Genomic DNA, 25,116 nt, shown 5'->3' on the forward strand with positions numbered 1-25,116 from the left:
AATTCCAAGGATCATTTTTTTATTAATTTATTTCCAATTTTAAAACAGTTTCCTTTTACTTTCAGGGAAAATCCCAAAAAAATGACTGTTGAATTTTAAAATGACAAATCAAGAATTACTACAAAATGTATTGTTATTTACTTTTTGAGTGTAGTTATTTTCTTTACAAGTGTAGTAACCAATACTAATTTAGAATTTTAAAATTCAACAGTCATTTTTTTTGGGATTTTTTCTTACTTTTAAAATTTGTATCACTCATAGTAGAGAAAATTGTGATAATTGATACTACGTAATTAGGTTTTGAAACCAAATCCTCATGGAAAGAATAATTTTTTCATCATTTTATTTTGCATCGTACGTGACACGAACCGTATAGTGGATTGCGAAAAAGATCTCACCCCAAGATAATGTTACTTGAAACTATGTTAATGTAAGCTATAGTATTTCAGAATCGAAAGTTCGAAATATATATTTATGCATGTATAACGATAATGGAAATATTATTATTATTATTTTATGAAAGCTAAAACTTTGAAGACATTACATCCTCTTATATTTCAACGGTTTGAAGAAAGATATGTAAATTAAAAATCTATCGTGTAAATATATCCCTCCACCTTATATAAATTCGCCAATTACATAGCCAAACAATGATAATTATTCTGCGGCTTTGCCATCACTCATATAGGCTTGAAGGAAGCTCTGAACAATCTGCTTGCCGGGATTAAAAACCAGATCTTCCCACAAACACTTATACGCACTTCCATTCAGAACAGCCTCAAATACCTCAGCAGCATCAATACGATTCAATCCCCAAGAACGCTCATCATTGATGCGTTGTGTCTTTGAAAGTTGCACTCGAGCCAGCGTATGAGTGTTCTCTTTCATTCTCTGCATGGCATCTGAGCAACTCTTGTTTGGTTTCATCGTCCACATTAACATCGTTCTCAACCTTAAAATACTCGTGCAGTTCAGGAGCGCCGATGGCTCTTCTGATTCCAGCAGAATAATCAGCCTCAGGAAGGAAGTATCCTCTGGTCTCATCCACAAGCCCTGCGTCGCCCATTTCATCGACCCTTTTGTCCAGATAGGTAGAAAGGACATCAAGGGACACGTTGAGCTAGAGGAAGCAACAATCAAATTTGGAACGAAAGTCTAAGGTGGGATCTTCCACAAGGTATTCGAGGTAAGTGTTGGAGCCTCCTACGGTGATGGGGAGGTGCCCTTGTTGGGTGATGTGCTCGATCGCAGGGATGACATGGTCGCAGAAATGGGTGGGAGAGTAGTCGAATTCGGGATGTTTGATGATTCCGAGGAGATGGTGGGGGATTCCTAGTCGTTCAGATTCTGGGATTTTGTTGGTGATTAAGTCCAGAACTTTGTAAACTTGGATCTTGTCGGCGTTGATAATTTCAGAGGGGAAATGTGAGCCCAGGTCGATCGAAAGCTTGGTTTTCCTAGTTCCAGTTGATCCCATGGTGAACACAACCTTTTTCTTGTCGCAAGCAGCCATTTGTTCTTCACAATTGATAATAATAACCTGAAATAAAAATGTTCATAAAAACAACCTTGATTTAATATAATATATAGTATATATGTACTATACGACACATATAATGAAAATGTCATTAGTTAGAACTAGATCTTGATTCCCTTGTGAGTTGTATAGTGTTCAATGGTGAAAATTAATGCTTTGTTCAAGTTTTTTTTTGGACTGAATTTGTTTTGTTCAAGTTTAAGCATTCGATGCTATACACGCTAAAGTAGAATTCTAGTTAGGTGTTTGAAGAAAATAATTGGCAAGAACCAATATGTTTATTTTCAAAAAACTCTAACACCATTTTGCTGCATTGGTTCTACATATTGTACCAAAAGAAATTGATCTTAAAAGAATATTTCCTCGACACGGGAAATTTCATTTTACCAACATGATATATAAAATTTCTAATATAAATGCTAAAGATCATTGGGTTAACTAGCACAAGATGATGTGCCCTTTGTGGCACTAGGTAGATGTGGGGTTTGATTCTCACCTCAAGCTTTACACGCTTGCCATCAAAATTCAATGAAAAAAAATTTCTAGTATAAATAAAAAAAATCAAGTATAAAATGTGAAAGAAGAATGAGAAGAAGGAGGGCTGGCAAAGGGAAAAAAAAACGAGAATTAGAAGGAAGAGGAAGAGAGTTATGGATGAACAATGTTAACCACCTGGAAGGAAAACTTTAGATGAAATGCTGAGACGAGGAAGACACATCAAAGAGCTCCTAATTATGTGTTTAACATTTTGATAGGCCTATATTTATACCTGCATCATCTTCCCTCCATATTAATTGGTTAAGGATGTACATTGTACTTGAATTATAGCATGAGATCCTCCATTGATGACCATGCATACAGTGTTTTTTTTTTTAAATTTAAATACAGAATGACCATACAGTGTTCCTATTCAACTTTTGTGAGAGGTAAATGGATAAATATAACATGATTACCTTTTCCTTTTTGAAAAATAAGGCTTAAATAAGGAAAACCCTTTTTTTTTAAAAAAAAAGAAGAAATAAGCTAAAGTGATGAAGAGACTAGACATTTCGTTTATTCAATTTAAAAAGTTTACACCACTGACAAGTTGATTGACGTATATTAAAATCATGAAAATGTTCATTAAACTCTGGATATAAATAAAGAGTATGTACTGAGCCAATTCACTCAATCAAATCAATCCAAAATTAAAAGAATCTTATTAATTTTAATTTTAACGTTTTTACTATTTATAAAAATTTAATTTCATTGCTATTTAAAAATAATTTGCAAGTTCAACAAGTTACATACTTGAATTTAGAAAAATTAGCCTTTATCGCTTCCCATATGGGTCCCCGTTTATTCACATTTCAAATGATAGAAACTTGTTTTATTGAAGATCGATACATATTCACACATTAATTACAAAATCTGTATATTAAGCCTTTTAACAAATGAATAATACTTTTTACATATTGCATCTCATACATTGTTTGCTTTTAATTGTGTTTAAGATTCTAAATTTCGCCAGTAAGTAAATAAAGATCATCACTCAATTATAACTACCACGTGCAACATTGAAATACAAGAAACTCCACGTATTGAATGCATAGGATAAATGAAGATTGTAAACTTTGAGATCAAATGGCGAATTGTCATTTTGATGATAATAAAATTATGAATTTGATATCATATATAAGGGTCAATTAGGTTGAACTATGATAAATCTCTCATGTCAGACATAAGACTTTATCAATTTTTATTTCAGTGTTATTATTTATATATTTATTTTATTTTATTAACATTAAAAATGATTTTTCAAGTTCTTTAGTACTACTCCAATTCTAAATATAATATCTAATTTGTAGTACAAATTACACTATAAATTAAATTTTATATTGAGGACAGGAAGTAGTATAATAATCTACATATTAGAATTGAGAAAGATAGCTTCTAACTTTTCTTTCTTTCTTTTTTTACATCGGTTTTGCTCTCCATTCATTCAGAATATACAAACTAGAAAGTTGTTTAACTAAGTTAAAGGTACTACTATCTTTTTCTTTAACCCTTGGATACATTCAAGTTAAGTGCAAACATTTTTTTGTATAAAAGATTCAAATTTCTTTACGACCGAGAAAATAAATAGAAGTACTAAGAGTAGTTGGAGAAAAATATAAAATATGGTCAATTAAACTACTTAAAACGGACTTCAGGCAACAAAAAAAAAACTTAAAACGGATGACTGATTAGGTAATTGACCAACATCCTCAATAATCATCTGGATACCTATAGGAATATTCTTGAAAATACGATATTGAGCCTCAAAAGCGTGGTTATATACTTTGTAAGGATTCTCCACCCTCCATGTCAGTCCAGTCTACTTGATTCTCAGTAGAACTCTTCAAAAGCATTTAGGAGAAGTTAGAATTTTGAGGAGAAAAATTCCTCCTGAAATTGAGCTTGACACAAAATGGAATGGCCATGAAAGAGACTTGAAACTAACGAGCAAAAAATATAGCACCTTCATTAATTAAAACCCTCCTTTTCCATGCTACAATCAAATCTTCAGTTGAATTATTGCAGAAGATCGATTCTAGTAAATTATCCTTTTGGATGCAAGATGTTGCCTTACCTTAAAAGGGGATTTCTTCTCATAAGAACCTCATCTGACTCCAAAAAGCAATCAGAGACAAATCAAATAACATGTGATATTAATTAGTCTTTTAACTTTTTGTCTAGATATCATCTTTTAACTTTATTTTGAAAAAAGACAAATAAAACCACCTCCATAGAAAGAAACACATAGGCCCCTTCATATATCTACTCTAAGCTTTGATCCTCTAAACTCCTTCCTACAGGAGGACATCAAATGCTTAATCACCATTTATATCACTTAATTGACGTTTAAGAGAGATTTTGAATGTAGAACTGGGATAAAATTGTATCAGCAAAACTTAAAGTTTGTATATTATTGAATGAATAGTTTTGTTGGTAAGATAGATACACACACACACTTGCCAATCTTGGATAGTCACATTAGGATTGGCTCTTAGAATTTGTATTTTACTACTTGTAACAAGAGATTGAGGAATTAATGAAACTGAATAGTTGTTCGTGATTTTAGAGAGCACTTGCAAGTACTTTTTGAACTCAAGGCTAACACATTCACTAAGAATATTTAAGAGAGGAGGTGAATTGAATGTCAAGAAATACAAGGGAGATAATAATTCTAGCTAGTTTCCATTTTATCCTTGAAGTCCAAGAATCATTTGTTTTTATTATTTATTTCTAATTTTAAAAATAGTTTCCTTTCACTTTTGATATTGTATCACTCAAATTACGTAAAAGGGTGATAATTGATACTAGTTGATTAGGATTTTGAAACTAAATCCTCATAGGAAGAATACTTTTTTCATCATTTTATTTCACATCGTGACACAAACTGTACAATGGGTTGCAAAAATGTTCTCACCCCAAGATAATGTTACTTGAAACTATGTTTATGTATGTTATTGGAGATCTAAGTGTTTGGTATTTGAGAATCGAAAATTTGAAATATATCTTTATGTACGTATAACAATAAGGAAATAATATTATTATTTCATGAAAGATAAAACTTTGAAGACATTACATCCTCTTATTTTTCAACGTTTTGAAGAAAGATATGTAAATTAAAAATCTGTCTTGTAAATATATCCCTCCACCTTATTTAAATTCGCCAATTATGTGGCCAAAAAAAAATTATTCTGCAGCTTTGCTCTCACTCATATAGGCTTCAAGGAAGCTCTGAACAATCTGTTTGCTGGGATTGAAAACCAAATCTTTCCATAAAGTCTGATACGCACTTCCATTCAGAACAGCCTCAAATACCTCAGTAGCATCAATACGATTCAATCCCCAAGAACGCTCATCATTGATGCGTTGTATCTTTGAAAGTTGCACTCTAGCCAGCGTATGAGTGTTCTCTTTCATTCTCTGCATGGCATCTCTGAGCAACTCTTGTTTGGTTTCATCGTCCACATTAACATCGTTCTCAACCTTAAAATACTCGTGCAGTTCAGGAGCGCCGATGGCTCTTCTTATTCCAGCAGAATAATCAGCCTCAGGAAGGAAGTATTCTCTGGTCTCATCCACAAACCCTGCGTCCGCCATTTCATCGACCCTTTTGTCCAGATAGGGAAAGAGGACATCAAGAGACACGTCGAGCCAGAGGAAGCAACAATCATGTTTGGAACGAAAGTCCAAGGTGGGATCTTCCACAAGGTATTCTAGGTAAGTGTTGGAGCCTCCGACGATGATGGGAAGGTGTCCTTGTTGGGTGATGTGTTCGATCGCAGAGATGACATGGTCGCAGAAAAGGGTGGGAGAGTAGTCGAATTCGGGATCTTCGATGATTCCCAGGAGGTGATGTGGGATTCCTCTTCGCTCGGATTCCGGGACCTTGTTGGTGATTATGTCCAGACCTTTGTACACTTGGATCTTGTCAGCATTGATGATTTGAGAGGGGAAATGTGAGCCCAGGTCGATTGAAAGCTTGGTTTTTCCTGTTCCAGTTGATCCCATGATGAACACAACCTTCTTCTTGTCGCAAGCAGCCATTTGTTCTTCTTAACAGTTGATAATAATAACCTTCAATGAAAATGTTCATAAAAACAACCTTGATTTAATATAATATATAGTATATATGTACTATACGATGCAAATATATAATGAAAATGTTATTAGTTAAAACTAGATATTGATTCCCTTGTGAGTTGCATGGAGTTCAATGTTGAAAATTGTTTTGTCCAAGTTTAAGCATTCCATGCCATGCACACAAAAGTTAGAATATTTCTAGGTATGAGTTTGAAGAAAAAAATTGGCAAAAAACAATATGTTTATCATCGATGAAAAACTCCAAAACCATTTCACTGCATTGATTCTCCTATTGTACCAAAAGAAATTGATCTTAAAAGAGTGTTTCCTCAAGGTGAAATTTCATTTATGAAAGCTGATATGTCAAACTTCTTGTATATATGCCAAAAATCACTGCGTCTAGTCATACAAGATGTATGCCCTTTGTGACACTAGGTTTGGGGTCAGACTTCACAGTTGCAGTCAATATTGAAAAGAAAGAAAGCCTTCTAGTATAAATTAAAAAAAAAATCAAGTATATAAGATATGAAAGAAGATTTAGAGGGAGGAGGAGGAGGAGAGGTATGATGAATAATATTAACAACCTGGAAAACTTTAGATGAAATGCTGAGAGGAGGAAGAGAGATCAAAGAGCTCTCAATCGTGTGTTTAGCTTTTTGATTGGCCTATATTTATACGTGCACAACCATATCTTCGTATTAATTGGTTAAGAATGTACATTGTACTTGAATTATAGTATGAGATACTCCATTAATTACCATACAGTGTTCCTATTCAAATTTTATGAGAAGTAAATGGGTAAATACAACATGTTTAATTACTTTTTCCTTTTGGAAAATAAGGCTTAAATAAGGAAAACCCTTGTGAAAAAATGAAATAAACTAAAATGTTCAAGAGATTACGTATTTCATTTATTCAATTCAAAAAGAGTCCGGCAATTTTCTAACAGTTCTCTAAGAGTTCAAACAACTGACAAAACTAATAAACCAATTAACGTATATTAAAATCATGACAACCTTTTTTAAACTCTCGATATAAATAAAGAGCATGTATTGAGCCAATTCAGTCAACCAAATCAATACAAAATTAATCCAATCTTATTAATTTAAATTTTAACGTTTTTACTATTTATACACATATATTACCTTACTATTTAAAAATAATTTCTAAGTTCAACAAGTTATATATTTGAAATTTGGAACTGAGAAAAATTAGCTTTTATTGCTTTCCATGTAGGAGTTGGTCATACAAATAATAGAAACTTGTTTTAATGAAGATGGATACATATTCACACATTAATTACAAAATCTGGTATATTAACCCTTTTAACAAATGAATAATACCTTTTACATATTGCATCTCATACATTGTTTGCTTTTAATTGTGATTAAGAGTCTAAATTTCACCAGTAAATAAATAAAAACCTTCACTCAATTATAACTGCCACGTGTAACATTGAACTAGAAGAAATCCACGTATTGAATTAATGCATAAGATATTGAATATTGTAAACTTTAAGATCAAATGGCCAATTGCGATTTTGATGATAACAAAATTATGAATTTGATGTCAAATATAATGGTCAATTGGGTTGAACTATGACAAATGTTGTAAACATGTGCAGATATGTCAAAAGTAAAGTCTCACGTTGCTTAAAAGAGAGGATGTCCAAGAATTTACTCCTATCCTTTTTTATATTTTACATATCAAATTATTAGAACAATCATTTTTAAGTATACGCACCAATAATAAAGAAATCAAAGTTGGAACATTTACATCTTGGCTATAGATACTATTTGAATTAAAAATAATAATACATTACTAGTGATGTATCATTCATTTTAAAATAAAGTATCAATTTAAGCACAAAATCTTTGACAATGAAAATTTATTAATTATCTTTTTTTAATTTCTTCATGATGTGATAACGGATTTAATAATTTGATGCGTTAAATATTATATTTAAAGAAAAAAATGAGAAAATTATGATCATTGGTGATAAAAAAAAAATTGCTGAAAAAATAACACTGACTTTGCAACACCTTACTTTTATATATACTAATAGGATCATTTTAACGCCTGCGAAATCACTAATGCCAGGTTTCCGACTTGGGAAAAAGACAGGGAAATTTTTTTCCTCCCCTTTAACATTAGAATCCGTTGATCAAATATTTCAAACCTTCAGATAACTGATGAGTGATCCAATATCAACCCTGCTTTCAACTTAATCTATTATCACCTAAAATAATTTCATACTATACAATCTTATAATATTATATTAAAAATAAAACAACGCTCTTGGTTGACAGCATATACATGCACCTGGCAATGCTCACTTCCTTCTTCTAGAGGATACAAAATAATATTTCCATAGAGCAAGTAAAGTTACTTGCCCATATATTTTGCTATACAATTTACAGAATTATAACAGGTATCTCTGCTCTTCAACCAGCCCACCTTCTTCTTAAACAACCTCCTTGTCCTTCGGGCTACTAGCTTTCATTGTTCATCAGAAATTGGAGGGTGAGGTTTGAACGAATCCCCGTAGTAGTAATTTCCATCAAACAAATTTGCAGATTACATAAAGCATACAAAACAAGCCAAAGTGGAACATAACCTTGCAAGCTAATGCAATTAAGCATTTATACGCAATGACAGATAGACAAGCTGAATAAATAATGCGCAAATAATTGGCAATTACTACCCCATGTCTATCAGCTACATGTGATCACGGCTAAATAATCCATGCAAGGAATTGAGGATTTCATGTTCTCATGCTTTAAACAGCAATATGGCACAAACAGACATGCAGCAATCATACACAAGTGTAAGGTAGGAAAGAACTACTACCTGAACCTTCTGCTTCAAAATCAAACCTTACTTGTTTCCTTTCTCTTAGCTTCTTCGGTAGGCTTTTGCAGATATCAAAACCTATTATTTTAGTAAAGGTAGGTTAATGCTTGATCCAACATAATTTATAAATTAAATAACCCTCTTTAATTCCCAATCTCTTTCCATCTCTACCCTTATTTAATAGTTGATCATCCTGGACAATTTTCTTATTCAAACTATTCTCTTTGAAAGGCTTCCTTCCTTATCTCAACCCATACAGTTACTTTACTTAGTAACTAGTCATCTTGGTCAAAAATACTATTTCTATTTATTTTATTTTAAGGACAATGTCATGTCTCACATGCATTTGCTTTCAAGTCCACTTACTTGAGTTTCAATCAAGTAAAAAGTCCGAATGACTTTGACTGACACGTACTCATTTATAATACACATTCAATCACACATATTAACATACTTATATTCTCCTCATTGGGTTTCAATCAAGTAATCTTATCTTAAGTCTATTGAACTTGTAATTTGTCCTTGTGATAATTCACTTCCTAATTATTAATATCCTATGTAGAAACTTAAAATAACAAGATCTTCTTTCCTTTTAAACCATTACCTTTACTTTTAAAATCTAAAGAACTCGGAACAGTATTTTCTCTTAACTCTTTAACATTTTTCATTTAGGAACATGATCAAACTCAAAGTCCCAATTTCAACATCTCAATTCAAGCCTATATCCAAATGTTTATTAATTTAGTTACTAGTTATAACTTTACTATAAAACTTTCTTATTCTCCTATCCACACAAGGAATCCAAATAAACTAATTGTCACTCATCCTGAACATTCCAAAATCAACCTCAACAGCCATTCATCTTTATTTTAGCTTATAATCCTTCTATTACTTCTCTATTCAACACTTTTCGATCCTCTATAGTAGCAAATGTCAAGCTTCAAACATTCTCACCCATAATATGAAAAATTCCTTTATTTTTCTCATTTCCTAAATTCATGAAAATCACTTTTAGTAGAATTAATTCCTTTTTAATTTCAACACATCCATTCAAGCCTATCACCAAATTTTGACTAACATAATTACTGCTTCAATTTCATATTCATGTATCAATACTCTCTTAAAATTTGGACAGCAACTTTTCTCCCTTTTTATTTCCTTTAGCAACTTTAACGTCAAATCCGAATAATGTTTCTACTCAACTCCTCGATCATTTAGCAGTCCAAAGTAGTTTCTTGACATCAAGGAACATAAAAACAGCAACTTGAACACGTTTGTAAATCAGAAAATGCAATCCCAAAATCTTCCAGCAACGACGACATATATATAAATGTATCTCCCAAGTTCTAACAGCAGTAATAACCGTGTGTATACATATAATATTATACTCTTCCCAACTTACAGAAACAGAAGCTACATATACCGAAACTATATATATATATCAGTTCGGTCTCCTCTCAAAAACCAGTCGTCATCTAAACCAGCGACTATCATACACACACACACAAGTTTCGGTTCTCCCCTTTCATACCGATCCAAAATCACCATCCCACATTTAACACACCTAGCTAGATATACATATATATATATATATATATTCAGAAGTCGGCCAACACAGAACATATATATATACTACTCCTGCACGTTACCCTCAAAGTCAATAACACACATGAATATATATTTTGCATCTTCCTCGATCTCTTCCTCCAAACCAAAACCAACCTTAAACAGAAGATTTTCCCCTGTTTAGAATCAGCAGAACCAGACTCCCCCAAGCCTTTAACCCCTGTTCGGCCAAGTCAAAAACAGAGCAACCATTCGGTACACACATACACACATATACATACATACATACATACTTATTACCTCATACTAGCTTCATAACTTGACCTTGAAAATTCACTACCCAGATTTGAACAGCCATAACCAGAGGGAAGATGAATCATACAATTCGAAAATCATCACTAAACATTTCCAGACACACACCCCCTGTTCGGACAGCAGCGCAAAGACAAGGAAAAGCACATGCAAGATCAAAAACTACTTCTACCCACTTCTATCTTACCGACAAACACCATTTCACCGATCCTTTTCTTCCTTTCTTCACTTCCTCTCACTAACCAAATTCTGTCAGTCGACCTTTGCACCTTATTAAGCCACAGACCGGAGAAAACAAGAGTGGAAGGAAGTTCAGGAGGCTCACCTTAATCAAGATCGCCGGTTGCATGCAAGAAAAACTCCTTCGATCACCACCTCCGGCACTACTCCCTCTCTCGAGTTCTCTCACTGTCGCGGAGGGAAGGAAATGAAAGAATGCCACGGTGATCAGTTATGTAATGAAGAAGTGAATCAGGTGGCTAATGGAGAAGGCAGCACGTGTATTACATAGTTGCTGGACCATTTTGCCCTCCAAAATAATTATTCCTCCAATCTTATCCCTTTCCTATTTTTCTGAAATATAAGATATATCCAGAAATTAAACCAAAATATCCTGAATGGATTTTTCTTATCCATCACAACTGGTTATCCTAAAATTCTCAGATTAAATATAAATCTCTAAGTATTTTTTCCATAATTTCCATAGAAAATAAACCATTCTTCTCTTAAAATTATCTATTAAAATTATTTAAGCCATTTTTGGGGAAATACCTTTTCCAAAATGTCTCTAAACCCTAAAAATCATCATTCCATAATTTTCCCCCTTTATTTGGCAAATAAATAATTTTAATAAATTTTTCTCTTTTCTACTCATCCTAAATAATAAAATTCGGGGTGTTACAGACTTTTTCGGCGGCAACAATTATAATCGCCACAAAAAGTCTGACATTCATGGACTATTTTTATTGTGGCTACAGAAAGTCAAGTTTTAGTAACCACTTTAAAGAGTTGCCACTCAAAGTTGTCACAAAAAGTCATTTATTTTGTAGTAAAGGGTCGACCAATGGGAAATGCAGCTAGTAATTGGCGATTGTTTATTTTTCCAACAATCTCTTACGTCTTGCATAAGACTTTATTGATTTTGATTTCAATGTTACCATATATTTAATTTCTTTTACTATCATTAAAAATGATTTTCAAGTTCTATAGTATAATAATTTGCATATTATAATTGGTAAAAAAATTAGCTTCTAGTGTTTTTGATGTCGGTTTTGCTCTCCATTCATTGAGAATATGAAAACTAGAATGTTCTTTTAATGAAGATATACAATAAAGATACATTCTTCTTCGTTAACTCTTGGATACATTCAAGTTAATCACACTTTTGTTATAAAACATTTAAATTCCTTTACAACCAAAAATAAATTGAAGTACGAAGTGTTAGAGAAAAATATAAAACCTGATGAACTAAATGCAATGAGCACAAGTCTAATACTAAAAGATTAGCATATTTCATGAAGAAAAGCTCCTTGAACTTTGTAACCGCAAAAAGAAAAAAAAAAAAAAAAAAAGCTCCTTAAACTTGTAAACCATACACGATACTATGAAGTGCCTATAAAAATTAACTTTAAAGCTAACCAATTTAGTAAAACAAATTTTCTGAGGCTACGGGATTGGTAACTCTAGGTTGCAAAGAAAAATTAGCCATACATAACTTGAATTAAAACCATCTCAGCGACAAGTTCGGAATCAAAATCATAATGGAAATCAAAGAAGAAAGGGAAGGAAAAAAATGAAAGCACGAAACGCAGATGACGTCTCTGGTCCAGTTCCTCCACCTCTGCACAATTTCGTCTACGTCTCTGCTCTGATCCTTTTCCTCCTCGGCTGCTTCATCGAGCTTTCTCTGAGCAGAAGAACAGCGGCATCTTCCCTCTCCTCAGAACCAGCTTCGACGGCGCCTTCTGCGCCAGCGTCGGCGACCTCCTCTCGTCTTCAATCTCCTCCGCTGAACCAGTCGAAGACAGAGAAGATGATCGATGAGCAGTCCAAACTCCCGCCTCCTCCTAAACTCTGAAAAATCGCTCTTTCTTAGGTCTCTCCAATTCCAAATTCTCCTCTCCACAAAAACGCTGTCGTCCCTACATTCATTCAGCACCTGCAAAATTTTGCTTCTCTCAGGGCCTCCTTTCTGGCAATGAAAGCAGAAGAGAAATGAAACAAATACAGAAAGGAAAACCGAAAAGAAAATAAAATAAAAAATGAAATAAGATAAGATAATTCTTGGAAACTAAGATATTTAAAAAGCAACCTCCCAAATAATGCTCCAAAAATCATTGATAACTCTCAAAAAATCATTTCAAATATTCTTTAAATATACTCTGAATGAAGATTTATCAAACGTTCTTGGCAGCTTCACACCACCTTGGCTCCTGCCAATTATGACAGCAATGTGATAAGTACAAGTTGAAAAAAAAATGATCCTAAAAAACTAGCTTATTATGAGGGAGAAGAGAACCATTTAAACTTACAATTCACGTCACACCTGTGTGAAGTTCTCCAATATAAGACTCATTACACTAAACAACTTAAAACAGAGAACTGATTAGTTGATTGACCACATACTTCGATAAACAATTGGACACGTATAAAAATATTCTTGAATACACACACACACACACACACACACACAGCGTGGTTATAATTTTTATTAATTCTGCACCCTTCTTGTCAGTTCAATCTACCTGATTCTCAGTAGAACTCTCCGAAAGCATTTAGGAGAAGTTAGAATTTTGACGAGAAAACTTCCTCGTGAAATTGAGCTTGACACACAGGAATGGCCATGAAAATGACTTGAAGCAAACAAGAACAAAATATAGCAGCTCCATTAATTGAAACCCCCTTTTCCATGCGATAATCAAATCTTTAGTTGAATAAGCAAATTGTCAAAGATATAACAATTCCAGTCAACCATCCTTTTGGATGCAAGATGTTGCCTTACCTTAAAAGGGGATTTCTTCTCATAAAAATCTCATCGGACTGCAAAAAGTAATAAGAGACATATCAAATAACATGTGATATTAAGACTGTACACTCTTTTAGAAGGAAAGTATAACAAGAATCACAAAATGAGAAATGAGCTAAAAACCTTGATTGATGGCTGGCCCCCACTGTTCACGTTTATATAGAAGGAAAGGGTACAGGGTAACCAATATACAAGAGACTCGTATTGATGCAAAGACATATAATACAAATATCATAACCTCATTCTTATCCCACTGTAATTTCTACTATTATAAAATGATTTTATTTTCTAACTCTCTCCCTCAAACGAGACGGGGTGATACACAAACCAAGTTGGTTGCGAAAAGTAGAGAACCGAGGCAAAGTTAAAGCCTTGGTGAAATAATCAGCTACTTTGTGTGTCGACCATCAAGTGCTTTTGCCAACAGTTGATCGCGAACAAAGTGAATATCTTTTTCTATATGCTTTGTTCCAGCATGTTGGACTGGTTGGCTGCGAAGGCATTAGCACTGAGATTATCACACCAAATAATTGGAGGATGATTTAAGAAGAGACCCAGTTCAAATAATAAAGAGCATAGCCAGTTGACCTCTCCTGCAGAATCAGCTAAAGCACGGTACTCAGATTTAGGGCTTGATCTTGGCACAACTCTCTGTTTTCTAGAAGCCCAATTTACTAAAGTATTGCCCAGATACACACACACACACAGCAACCAGCCATAGACTTGCGATCATCCATATTGGTAACCTAATCTGCATCTTTAAAGCTGTCAAATGTATATTAACAAATGGTTTAATGTGAAGTCCCTAGTGATAAGTCCCTTTAAGATATCTAAGTATCCGTTTCACACCCCTTTAAAATGAACATCTATGGGTTTTGATAAAATTGGCTAAGTTTGTTAACTGAAAAGGCAATGTCAGGAAAAGTTGTTGTAAGCCATTGAAGTGCTCCAATTGCTTGTTGATATTTTGTGGCATCAATTAGTGGTTTACCATCATGAATAGCAAATTGTCTTCCCGTGACCATTGGTGTTGCTAGTAATGCAGCATCAAACATATTAAAACGCTTAAAAAGACCAAGAACATATTCAGCCTAATTAGGAGGAATACTAGAACTATCTCGTGCCACCCAAGAAATAATGCAAGGGATCCAAGTCTTTTAGAGAAAAGGGAGAATTTGGCCTGTGCACAGAAGACTTTAAATAGGATGAATTGTTCTCAGTAATCAAAATATCATCAACATAAATCAAAACGAATACTGTGAGTTTGTTAGTGTGAAGCATGAAGAGGGACATATCACTTCGAGCATTCTTGAAACCCACTGCAATAAAGTCGCACTTGATCTCTCATACCAAGTTAATGGAGCTTGTTTCAATCCATAGATCACTTTGACAGGCTTACATACATGATTTGGTCTCTTGGGATCAACAAAACCCTCTAGTTGACACATATACACATTTTCTCATAGGAATCCATTGAGAAAAGCATTGTTGATCTCCAATTGCCTTACTTCCTAATTAAATGTGACTACAATCGTAAGAACAACTCTAATGGTGGCTATTTTAACTACAGGGCTGAAAGTTTTGTTAAATCAAGACCAGGAGTTTGTTGAAAACCCTTGGCTACCAACCTAGCTTTGTGGTTCAAGAGAGAGCTATCAGCATTGAATTTCATCCTAAACACCCATCGGCAATCAATGATCTTTGAAGGGCCATCATAGGGTACGTACAAGATACCATGCTTGGTTCTATTTGAGGGCATCGAATTCACTCACCATAGCTTGTCGCCATTGAGGTGAAACTGAGGCTTCAGAAATAGTATTGGGCTCAGCTACTTGAGTTAAGGACTTTGGATGCTCAGAAGATAAAACCCAATAAAGGATTACGTGGGCTTGCAAATACCACTTTTAGCTCTAATGGTCATTGGATGCACATTAGTAATGGGTTAATCTGTCACATTAGTGGGACTACTTGAAGTAGAGAAAGATGATAAAGAGTTGCTCATCAATACAGAAGAAGAGACAAATGGTTGTGCAGTGGTGTCGTCACTCCTCAATAAGTGTTGAGGCACGAAAGTGGATGGTGAGCTTTGTTTTGGTGAGATAGTGAAGGGTGTGCTCTGTCTTGGTAAGAGAGGTGGCAAAATAGGTTGCTTAGAGGGTAAAGCTACTGTAGAATAAGGCCTAGAGTGAATGACTATAGGGACCACATTTTCATTTTGAATCCCACCAAACCTATGATTTAAAAAACCTATTGCAAAGGGAAAAACTGAAGGATCAAAACCTACATGCCTTGAAATGTAAATGCGTCCAATGGAGCTCAAGCACTTATACCCCTTTTGTTAAGAAGCATAGCCAAGAAACACACAGTTTTTACTATGAAATTGAAACTTGTGATCATTGTAAGGCTTAAGCTAGACAGGGATAACACGAACACCCAAATGGTTGCAAGGATTTATAATCTAGCTCTATTTTAAAGAGTTTAAACAGAGGGGTGTCATTGTTGAGAACTGGTGTTGGGAGTCTGTAAATTAAAAATACAACAGCTTGAAAAACATCAACCCAACATGTTAAAGGCATGTGAGCTTGAGCTAAAAGATTTAAACCAGTTTCCACAATGTGCCAATGCTTGCACTCTGCACGGCCATTTTGTTGAGAAGTATATGGACAAGTATATTTTAGATTAATTACATGAGCTTGAGCAACATTAATGAAGGGCTTGTATTCTATTCCCATATCACTTTGTAGGCTCTTAATTTTAGTCCCAAATCGATTCTCAACTAAAACTTTAAACTAAAGTAGATATAACCATGTGTGACGGCTAAAATCATCAACAAAGTGGATATAAAAACAGTGCCCTTGAACAAATTGAACATGTGAGGGTTTCCAGAGATTAGTATGAATTAAATCAAGAGAAGCAGAAGCATGAGAGCTACAATTAGGAAAAGGTAAATATTTAAATTTCCCATATTGACAGGCTTTACAGAAAAGTTTGTGTCTAGACTTGATTTTCACATTACCATCATTTAATATTTGTCTCAAAACTCTATCATAAGGGTGTTCTAATTTATGATGCCATCTAACTAAATTATAAAAACATGCCTTTGGAGCAAAAGATAGCGCAACAACAAAATGAGCTTAACTAAATTAGAAAAACATGCCTCTGGAGCAAAAGATAGTGCAGCAGCAAAATGAGCTTGAGCTTGATGATGATGATCATACCTCATTGGATATATTTCTGGTCCCCCTTGAATCAACACTTGTCCTGTCACTTTGTCCTTCACAATGCAACCGTGATCAGTAAACAATACATCAACTATGTTATCTTCAATCAACCTATAAATACTCATTAATTTCTTGGTTGTAGCAAGAACTATTAGAGTATCATCCAGCTTGAGTGAAGAGGAGAACAAGGAATAGCAGTAAAGCCAACAGCTTGGATTTGAGTTTTCTCACCAGTACATGCAAGAAGATGAGACTTACAAGCTGGAAGAGTCTTATCTAAATAATCAGAAGATGGAGAAACATGGTTGTTAGCACTGCTATCCATGTACCAAGCTAAATCAAAGACGGTACTTGGTGAAGCAAAATAAGCTTGAGGAGAGAAGGCCTCTGATAGCATATTTCTGAAGTTAGTTGGTGGTTAAAAGGAACATCATAGCGATGATAATAGTTTGTAACTAGATGACCAAAATGATGACACAAGTTTAGGGGAAAGGTTGGCTTTTTGAAAGAAAATTTTGTGTAGTAAAGGAAAAGTAAAGAGTACATGAAATCATTTATCTCAAGATATTTGAATTGTCTCCTTTACCATTCTTTCAATAAGCTTAATCCGTGGCCACATTACAAGCTTATAAAGTCCCACTGATTTTAGAAGTGTGTGAAACTATTCTTCTATTGAGAGAGAGCAAAATGCTAGACATATGAAGCTCTGATGTTGGGGTTGTGTTATACTTATTGAAATGTTGCATCTAATCTTAACAATCACAGGAAAATTATATTATGACTCCTCTCTCACACACACATTTTGAAAATTGCTAGAAAGCCTGTTGTTATGTTATGGATCTTGCATTCTTCTGTATTTCACTATGTTTTTATTGAGTATATCTTGTTGAGCAACTATAAGGAAAACTTCATGCATGCCAAGTAAGTGGATAATTGATAAACTGAGTTGTTTTACTGTATGATTTACTTGAGGATGAGTAAAAGTTCAAGTTTGGGGGTGTGTTAACCTTACGAAATTCATGTTATTTCATCACATTTTCCTTTAGTTGTTACACTTCTTGCAAAAATTAATGCATATCTAGAAATACTTATGAAAGGAAAATGTGCATAGTTGATACTTGGGCTAAAGTTATGAATATTTGATTAATTGCCAATATTTTGTCCCTAGTTCATCAACTTTGGCTTTCATAATTTATCTTGCTTTGTAGGTGATTGAAGCTTGCTCATGGAGCCATTTGAAGCAAATATTAATGCCCATGAAGTTGGAGAGAAGCTTAGAAAGTCAAGACACAATGGAAAAGTCAAATAAAGAAGAGATTCAAAATAGTGAGCCGTTAGCCTCAGCCAACAGAAGTCTTTGGCTTTAGCCAACAAAGGAGGCAGAGAGAAATTGGCTGTAGCCAAGAGAAATCTTGGTTGCAGCCAACATAGAATTATTGAAGCTACGCATTTTGGAGACAACACGTGTCTTAAGGCTCCATATGCTGTATAAATCGAAGGGATGCACCATTTTCACTCATTCTGGTCTTCTGGGGTGTATTTGGGAGCTCTTTGGTGTGCTAGAGCATGGATTTTGATAGAGATTGAGTTGGGGTTCGAAGTTTGGAAGAGATTTTGGCTTCATATCTTGGTTCTTCTTCTCCATTCTCCTTTTCTTTCACATGTTCAATATTGCACTAGTTTATCTGTATCTTTTCACAGAATTTCTGAACATGTATAGCTAAACCTTTGATTCTAGGATTATCTTGAACCTTTGCATGGATTAATCCTTGATTCCTAATCTCATTTTGTGATTAATAATATACATGTGTTTATTTTACCCCTTGCTTAATGCTTCTAAGCACTTGATCACCATTTAGATGTTATGTTCATTTAAATGATACTTGAGAAGGCTAGTTTGAGTGTAGAACTTGGGTAAAATTATGTGAAAACTTGAAATTTGCTTATCGAATAGACGGTTTTGTTGGTAAGAGAGAGATATACTTGCCAACCTTACATAGTTACTTTATGATTGGAGCTTAAAATTGGGTTTTATTACTTGTAACAATAGATTGAGCAACTAATAGAATTAAACACTTATTCTTGACTTGAGAAATCTTTTACAAGTACATTTTGAATCATAGACTAACACATATTTTCCTTAAAAGCTTTTATGATAGGAGGTAAATTGAATGTTAATAAATTCAAGGGGGTTAAATAATCTTAGCTAAGTCCAATTTTATCATTGAAGTCCAAAAATCATTTGTTTTAACTAATTTCTCCTTTTAAAAATAATTTTCTTTTACTCTTGATATTTGTGTCACTCAAATTCAAGGTACTAAAAGCCGGACCGCTTAATGAACCGATTGAGACAGTGAGTTAAGGGTTAGTGGGTTAGATCAGCATCAAATCAGGATCAGATCGATCGTAATAAAAATAATATAATTCTTAACTATATAATAACAAACCAAAATAATGATATAAATTTTTAAAATAATATAAATAAGTGGCAAAAATAATAACACAGTCCTACTAAATATAACAATCTTTTTAGTTTTTTATTAATAAAAATAAATATTCTTAAAATCTTTTGATTTTAAAAAATTTATAATAAACAGAAATTTTTTAGAATAAATAATTTTTTAGACTTTTATTTTTTTTTACATCCGTTAAACTCATACAGCTATACCTATACATTAGGTATCCTTATAAACCTAGCCAACTGATGCATTGGAATATGAATTTTTTTGGTCTGCATTTATTTTTTTATTCGACTTTACAGCACTTGTTTTTTGGGAAATGACAATAAAATACCACTTGAATTCCAAAAAGACAAATAAGGGACCTGAATAGGCAAAATGACAAATAGGACACTGGGTACCAATCTGGAATTTTGATTTTTGATGTCAAAACATGTTGCAAAACCCATTGACAAAGTAATAACTCTCACTATGAAAGTTGTAAATCCCACTATTGTTTTGTAAAATTCAGCGTGGAATTGTATTGTTTTTTACAGAAAAGTTGCCTAACCCATCAAAACAGGTTGCAAAAGCCATTGAGCAAGTAGTAATTCTCATTATGAAAGTTGTAAATCCCACTATGTGTTTGTAAAATTAGGCAAAACTTGCTCGGCCCTTCAAAACAGGTTGTAAAACCCATTGACAAAGTAGTAACTCTCACTATAAAAGTTGTAAATCCCACTATGTGGATTGTAAAATTCAAAATCAAAATCCCATATTGGTACCTGATGCCTTCTTTGTCATTTTGCTTATTCAGGTCCCTTATTTGTCTTTTTGGAATTCAAGTGGTATTTTATTGTCATTTTCCCTTGTTTTTTCCCAACGCAGCAGGATTGACATTACATCTTTCCTTTTCGCCCACACGTCTGCTTCCTTCACCCTCCTTCCTTTCCAATTCCTCTTCGTTTTCTTCCCTCTTCTGTAGGCTTGCTTGGCCTTTTTTTCCTCTCTCTCTCTCTCATCAACATTTTAGTGTTCTCTGTCTCTCTCTATTAACCATTATATATCATGCTAGGTAATTTTTTCATCTTTTTTTCTTTTATTCAAGTTTCTTCTTTCTTGACATGCTTCTATCTCTATCTTCTTCAAGCTTTCTTCTTTCCTATTAGGGTGTGGCGTCACCCTTAGAACCTGGAAGGCAAAAGAAAAATTAACCCGGTGAACCCATCTTACCCAGCGAGTTACCTAGGTTACACCGATTCAAAACAGGTTAGTCCAAGTTAGTTTCTCTCCAATTTTGAACAAGAACTAAACTGGACAAGTGACCAGTTCACATATTTTCGATCCGAACTGCCCGTCCGATCTGGTTTTTAATACAATGCTCAAATTAGACAGAAGTGAGATAATCAATGCTTGATCACGTACCGTTTTGAAACCAAATCCTCATAGCAATAATACTTTTCTCATCATTTTATTACTTGTCACTATTCAAACTTGGAGTGCAAACAAAGTCTCACCCCAAGATAACGTTGCTTGATCCTCAAACTATGTTTAAAAAAATGCATGCTATTTGTGATCTAAGTGTTTGGCATTTAAGAATCGAAATTTTGAAATATATATGTTTATGTATGTATAACAATAATGAAAATATTATTATTATTTCATAAAAGCTAAAACTTAGAAGACATTACATCCTCTTATTTTTCAACGGTTTGAAAAAAAGATATGCAAGTTAAAAATCTATCTTGTAGATATATCCCTCCACCTTATATAACTTCGCCAATTATGTAGTCAAAAAGAATAATTATTCTGTAGCTTTGCCCTCACTCATCTAGGCTTGAAGGAAGCTCTGAACAATCTGCTTGCTGGGATTAGAAACCAGATCTTCCCACAAACACTTATACGCACTTCCATTTAGAGCAGCCTCAAATACCTCAGTAGCATCAATACGATTCAATCCCCAAGCAAGCTCATCATTGATGCGTTGTATCTTTGCAAGTTGCACTCGAGCCAGCGTATGAGTGTTACGTTTCATTCTCTGAATGGCGTCTTTGAGCAACTCTTGTTTGGTTTCATCGTCGACATTAGCATCGTTCTCAACTTTAAAATACTCGTGCAGTTCAGGAGCGCCGATGGCTCTTCTGATTCCAGCAGAATAATCAGCCTCAGGAAGGAAGTACTCTCTGGTCTCATCCACAAACCCTGCGTCTGCCATTTCATCGACCCTTTTGTCCAGATAGGGAAAGAGGACGTCAAGAGACACGTCGAGCCAGAGGAAGCAACAATCATATTTGGAGCGAAAGTCCAAGGTGGGATCTTCCACAAGGTATTCGAGGTAAGTGTTGGAGCCTCCGACGATGATGGGGAGGTGTCCTCGTTGGGTGATGTGTTCGATCGCAGAGATGACATGGTCGCAGAAATGGGTGGGAGAGTAGTCGAATTCGGGATCTTCGATGATTCCCAGGAGGTGGTGCGGGATTCCTCGTCGCTCAGATTCTGGGACCTTGTTTGTGATTATGTCTAGACCTTTGTAAACTTGGATCTTGTCGGCGTTGATGATTTCAGACGGGAAATGGGAACCCAGGTCAATTGAAAGCTTGGTTTTTCCTGTTCCAGTTGATCCCATGATGAACGCAACCTTCTTCTTGTTGTAAGCAGCCATTTGTTCTTCTTCACAGCTGAAAAGCAAACTAACAACATAATAAAAGTTTATTTAATATAATATGAAGTATGTACTACGACCCACACACACACATATAATGAAAATGATATTAGTTAAAGGCTGGAAATGCCTAAAATTTTTTGTTCAATTTTAAGCATTCCATGCGATGCACACAAAACGAAGTTGAAGAAAACAATTGACAGTTAAAAAAACTCAAAAATTATTTTACTATATTGATATTTCTCCATATTGTACGAAATGAAATTGATCTGAAAACAGCATTTCCTCAACAGAGAGGAAATTTCATTTCACAAAACCGATATATATATATATATAATCTTCTCGTATAACTAAAATAGAAATCAAGTATGATGAACAAGACCAATCACCTGAAAGACTTCAGATGAAATCCTCTGAGATGAGGAAGAGAGATCAAAGAGCTCCTAATTGTGTGTTCTAACATTTCGATGGGCCTGTATTTATACATGCACCGCCATACCTCCAAATTAATGAGTTAAGAATATGCATTGTACATGAAATATAGTGTGAGATCCACCATTAATTACCATACAATGTTCCTATTCAACTTTTGAAAAGTAAAAGAATAAATATAACATATTTACTTTTTCCTTTGCGAAATTATATAGCTGAACAAAGGAAAACCCTCGTAAGAAAAAAAATTAAGCTTGTGGGGTGAAGAAACTAAACGTTTCGTTCATTTAATTCAGAAAGAGTCCTACAATTATCTCGGGTTTGGATCCTCTCAGAGCGTGCGGTAAAGTCGTGAAATGAATGAATGAATTAAAACATATTTACTAAAATCATGATAACCTTTTTTAAGAGCTTGATATAAATTAAGAGCATGTTTCGAGCGAATTCGCTCAACCGAATCAATCCAAAATTAAACGAAGCTTATTGATTTTGATTTTAATGTTTGTTACTATTTATGCAGACATAATTGTATTTCTATTTGAAAGTAATTTTCAAGTTCTACAAGTTGAATATTTGAATTGAGAAAATTAGTTTGTACATTGCTTTCTACATGGGTTTTGGTTGTCATACGTTCATAATACAAATAAAAGAAACTTGTTTTGCTGAAGGTGTGTATATTCACATTAATTACAGAATCTGGGATTCTAATACATTATTTACTTTTAATTGTGATTAAGATTATAATATTGACCTAGAAGAAACACCACGTACTAAATGCATCGGATATTAAAGATTGTAAGCTCTGACATTAAAGGATCAATCGTATGATTTTGATCATAACAAAATTATAAATTGAATGGTTTCTAATATATTTGATTTGATGCATTGCATAAGACTTTTATATTATAACACAAAATCGTTGTTAATATCTTAATGCATGGGATTGTATGTTTTAACGCGGTTGAGGCATGAATAAAACAATCACTATTTGACACTGGAAAATGGATGTTGCTGATTATTAATTGAGAAGATCGAAGGACCTTCACCTCAAAAGGAACATTTTAAAATATATAATTATATGTAATTCTTTTTTATGTTAATAGGGCATATTAACATCTCAATCAATAATTTTTCCGCCAAGATCAAAATTATTAAAGAGTAAAACGATTACAACATTTTTTTTCAAAAAACAAAATTAAAGCTCATTTGGTCCTAGATGACCAAGTGGGCCATACGAGACAGAGAACATAAAGAAAACCGAAACAAAGACCCATAACAAGAGACACAAACAAAGAAACATAAGAGCCCAAGGAAAAATTTTTGTATGAACTTGGTCATAGGAAGCATTTAGTTTTGCCCCGAGTGTTTAGACTGTAAGCTGTGTAGCAAAATACTTCACGAGTGATCAAGGCTTAAATTCCATGTTTAGTGTCCCACAGCATTTCGAATATGATTACCTTCAACAACAGAAAAAGCTATGCGTAGCTTAAAAAAATAGTTAGATTCTATCAACGACTAGTTGCCTCAGTAAAAATGTCACCTGTCATGTTTAGATGAGATTTTATATTTGAATTCGGGATTGACATGTTTGTACGTACGCATATATTTAATTTTATATATTAAAAAAATAGTAGTAGTTGTTGTTGGACTCAGAATGAGAGATAAAGCTAAAACATAAAACAAGACATTACATGAGGCAGTTCTGGCGGAGACCCTTGGGACAATCGTCCCAAAGATCATCAAACCCATTAACTTATGAGAATATATAATGCTGTCAAACAATCGGAACCAAAGGTAGCGGGCTTCGAATCATTGGTACGTGAGTACTTGAATTATTGTTGATCATTCATAAGTATGCTGGAGATATTAAAGTCAGTTAAGATCGTAGCTTAGTTTGTTGAGATCACAAATTAGTGTTAGGATTTATAAAAGGGTCTATAATACTACTTCCGGTTCTTAATATAAGAGCTTGTTTGACTTTTATTTTTGTACTAAATATAAAACCTCAATTCACTTTCTCTTTTATATTTATCCATTTTTTCCTAAGATGATCATTGTAATAATGGTAATTCTAGCCAATACACTTGATTAATAAGGATACTTTAGGAAAGACAATCTTATTTATCACAAATAACCAACTTAACTAATTTCTTTAATGTATTCAAATTAGTCAACTAGCTCTTATACTAGAGACCGGAGGTAGTATGTTTAATTAGTTGTTAAGGATAGTTGTGTCCTCATCTAGATGGTACGCAACATGGTCCCCATATCTCTTTATGTTCATACCCCCCCCCCCCCAAAAAAAGAGTAAAAACTCACGAGTAGTAAATAATCCTGCAGGCAAACTCACCAAACCGTTGATTTGCAGAGGATTATCAAGATTTAATCAAACGCTAGATAACGCAAAACTATGAGATTTCTGAGGATAAGACCAAGAACCCGTCCAATAGCTAGTT

General features: G+C 33.9%; 3 protein-coding genes across 3 annotated transcripts; all 3 read right to left on the minus strand.

Moving 5' to 3' along the window:
* Positions 1-1,120: 1,120 nt before the first annotated feature.
* Positions 1,121-1,513, minus strand: LOC114760752 (adenylate isopentenyltransferase 5, chloroplastic-like). Its single transcript, XM_028950044.1, has one exon. The coding sequence runs from the start codon at positions 1,511-1,513 to the stop codon at positions 1,121-1,123; it is 393 nt and encodes a 130-aa protein (XP_028805877.1).
* Positions 1,514-5,257: 3,744 nt separating this feature from the next.
* LOC114760753 (adenylate isopentenyltransferase 5, chloroplastic-like) lies at positions 5,258-6,115 on the minus strand. The gene has a single exon (XM_028950045.1). The coding sequence runs from the start codon at positions 6,113-6,115 to the stop codon at positions 5,258-5,260; it is 858 nt and encodes a 285-aa protein (XP_028805878.1).
* A 15,282-nt stretch (positions 6,116-21,397) lies between these two features.
* LOC114760754 (adenylate isopentenyltransferase 5, chloroplastic-like) lies at positions 21,398-22,228 on the minus strand. Its single transcript, XM_028950046.1, has one exon. The coding sequence runs from the start codon at positions 22,226-22,228 to the stop codon at positions 21,398-21,400; it is 831 nt and encodes a 276-aa protein (XP_028805879.1).
* Positions 22,229-25,116: the final 2,888 nt, after the last annotated feature.

Source organism: Neltuma alba, unplaced genomic scaffold, assembly GCF_004799145.2.
Source record: "Neltuma alba isolate B1F8T4 unplaced genomic scaffold, ASM479914v2 tig00011016_pilon, whole genome shotgun sequence".
Classification (NCBI taxonomy): Eukaryota; Viridiplantae; Streptophyta; class Magnoliopsida; order Fabales; family Fabaceae; genus Neltuma; species Neltuma alba.

Bases quoted from the DNA above. Each gene is read 5' to 3' on its own strand.
- LOC114760752 (XM_028950044.1), bottom strand. From the start codon at position 1,513: ATGGCTGCTTGCGACAAGAAAAAGGTTGTGTTCACCATGGGATCAACT.
- LOC114760753 (XM_028950045.1), bottom strand. From the start codon at position 6,115: ATGGCTGCTTGCGACAAGAAGAAGGTTGTGTTCATCATGGGATCAACT.
- LOC114760754 (XM_028950046.1), bottom strand. From the start codon at position 22,228: ATGGCTGCTTACAACAAGAAGAAGGTTGCGTTCATCATGGGATCAACT.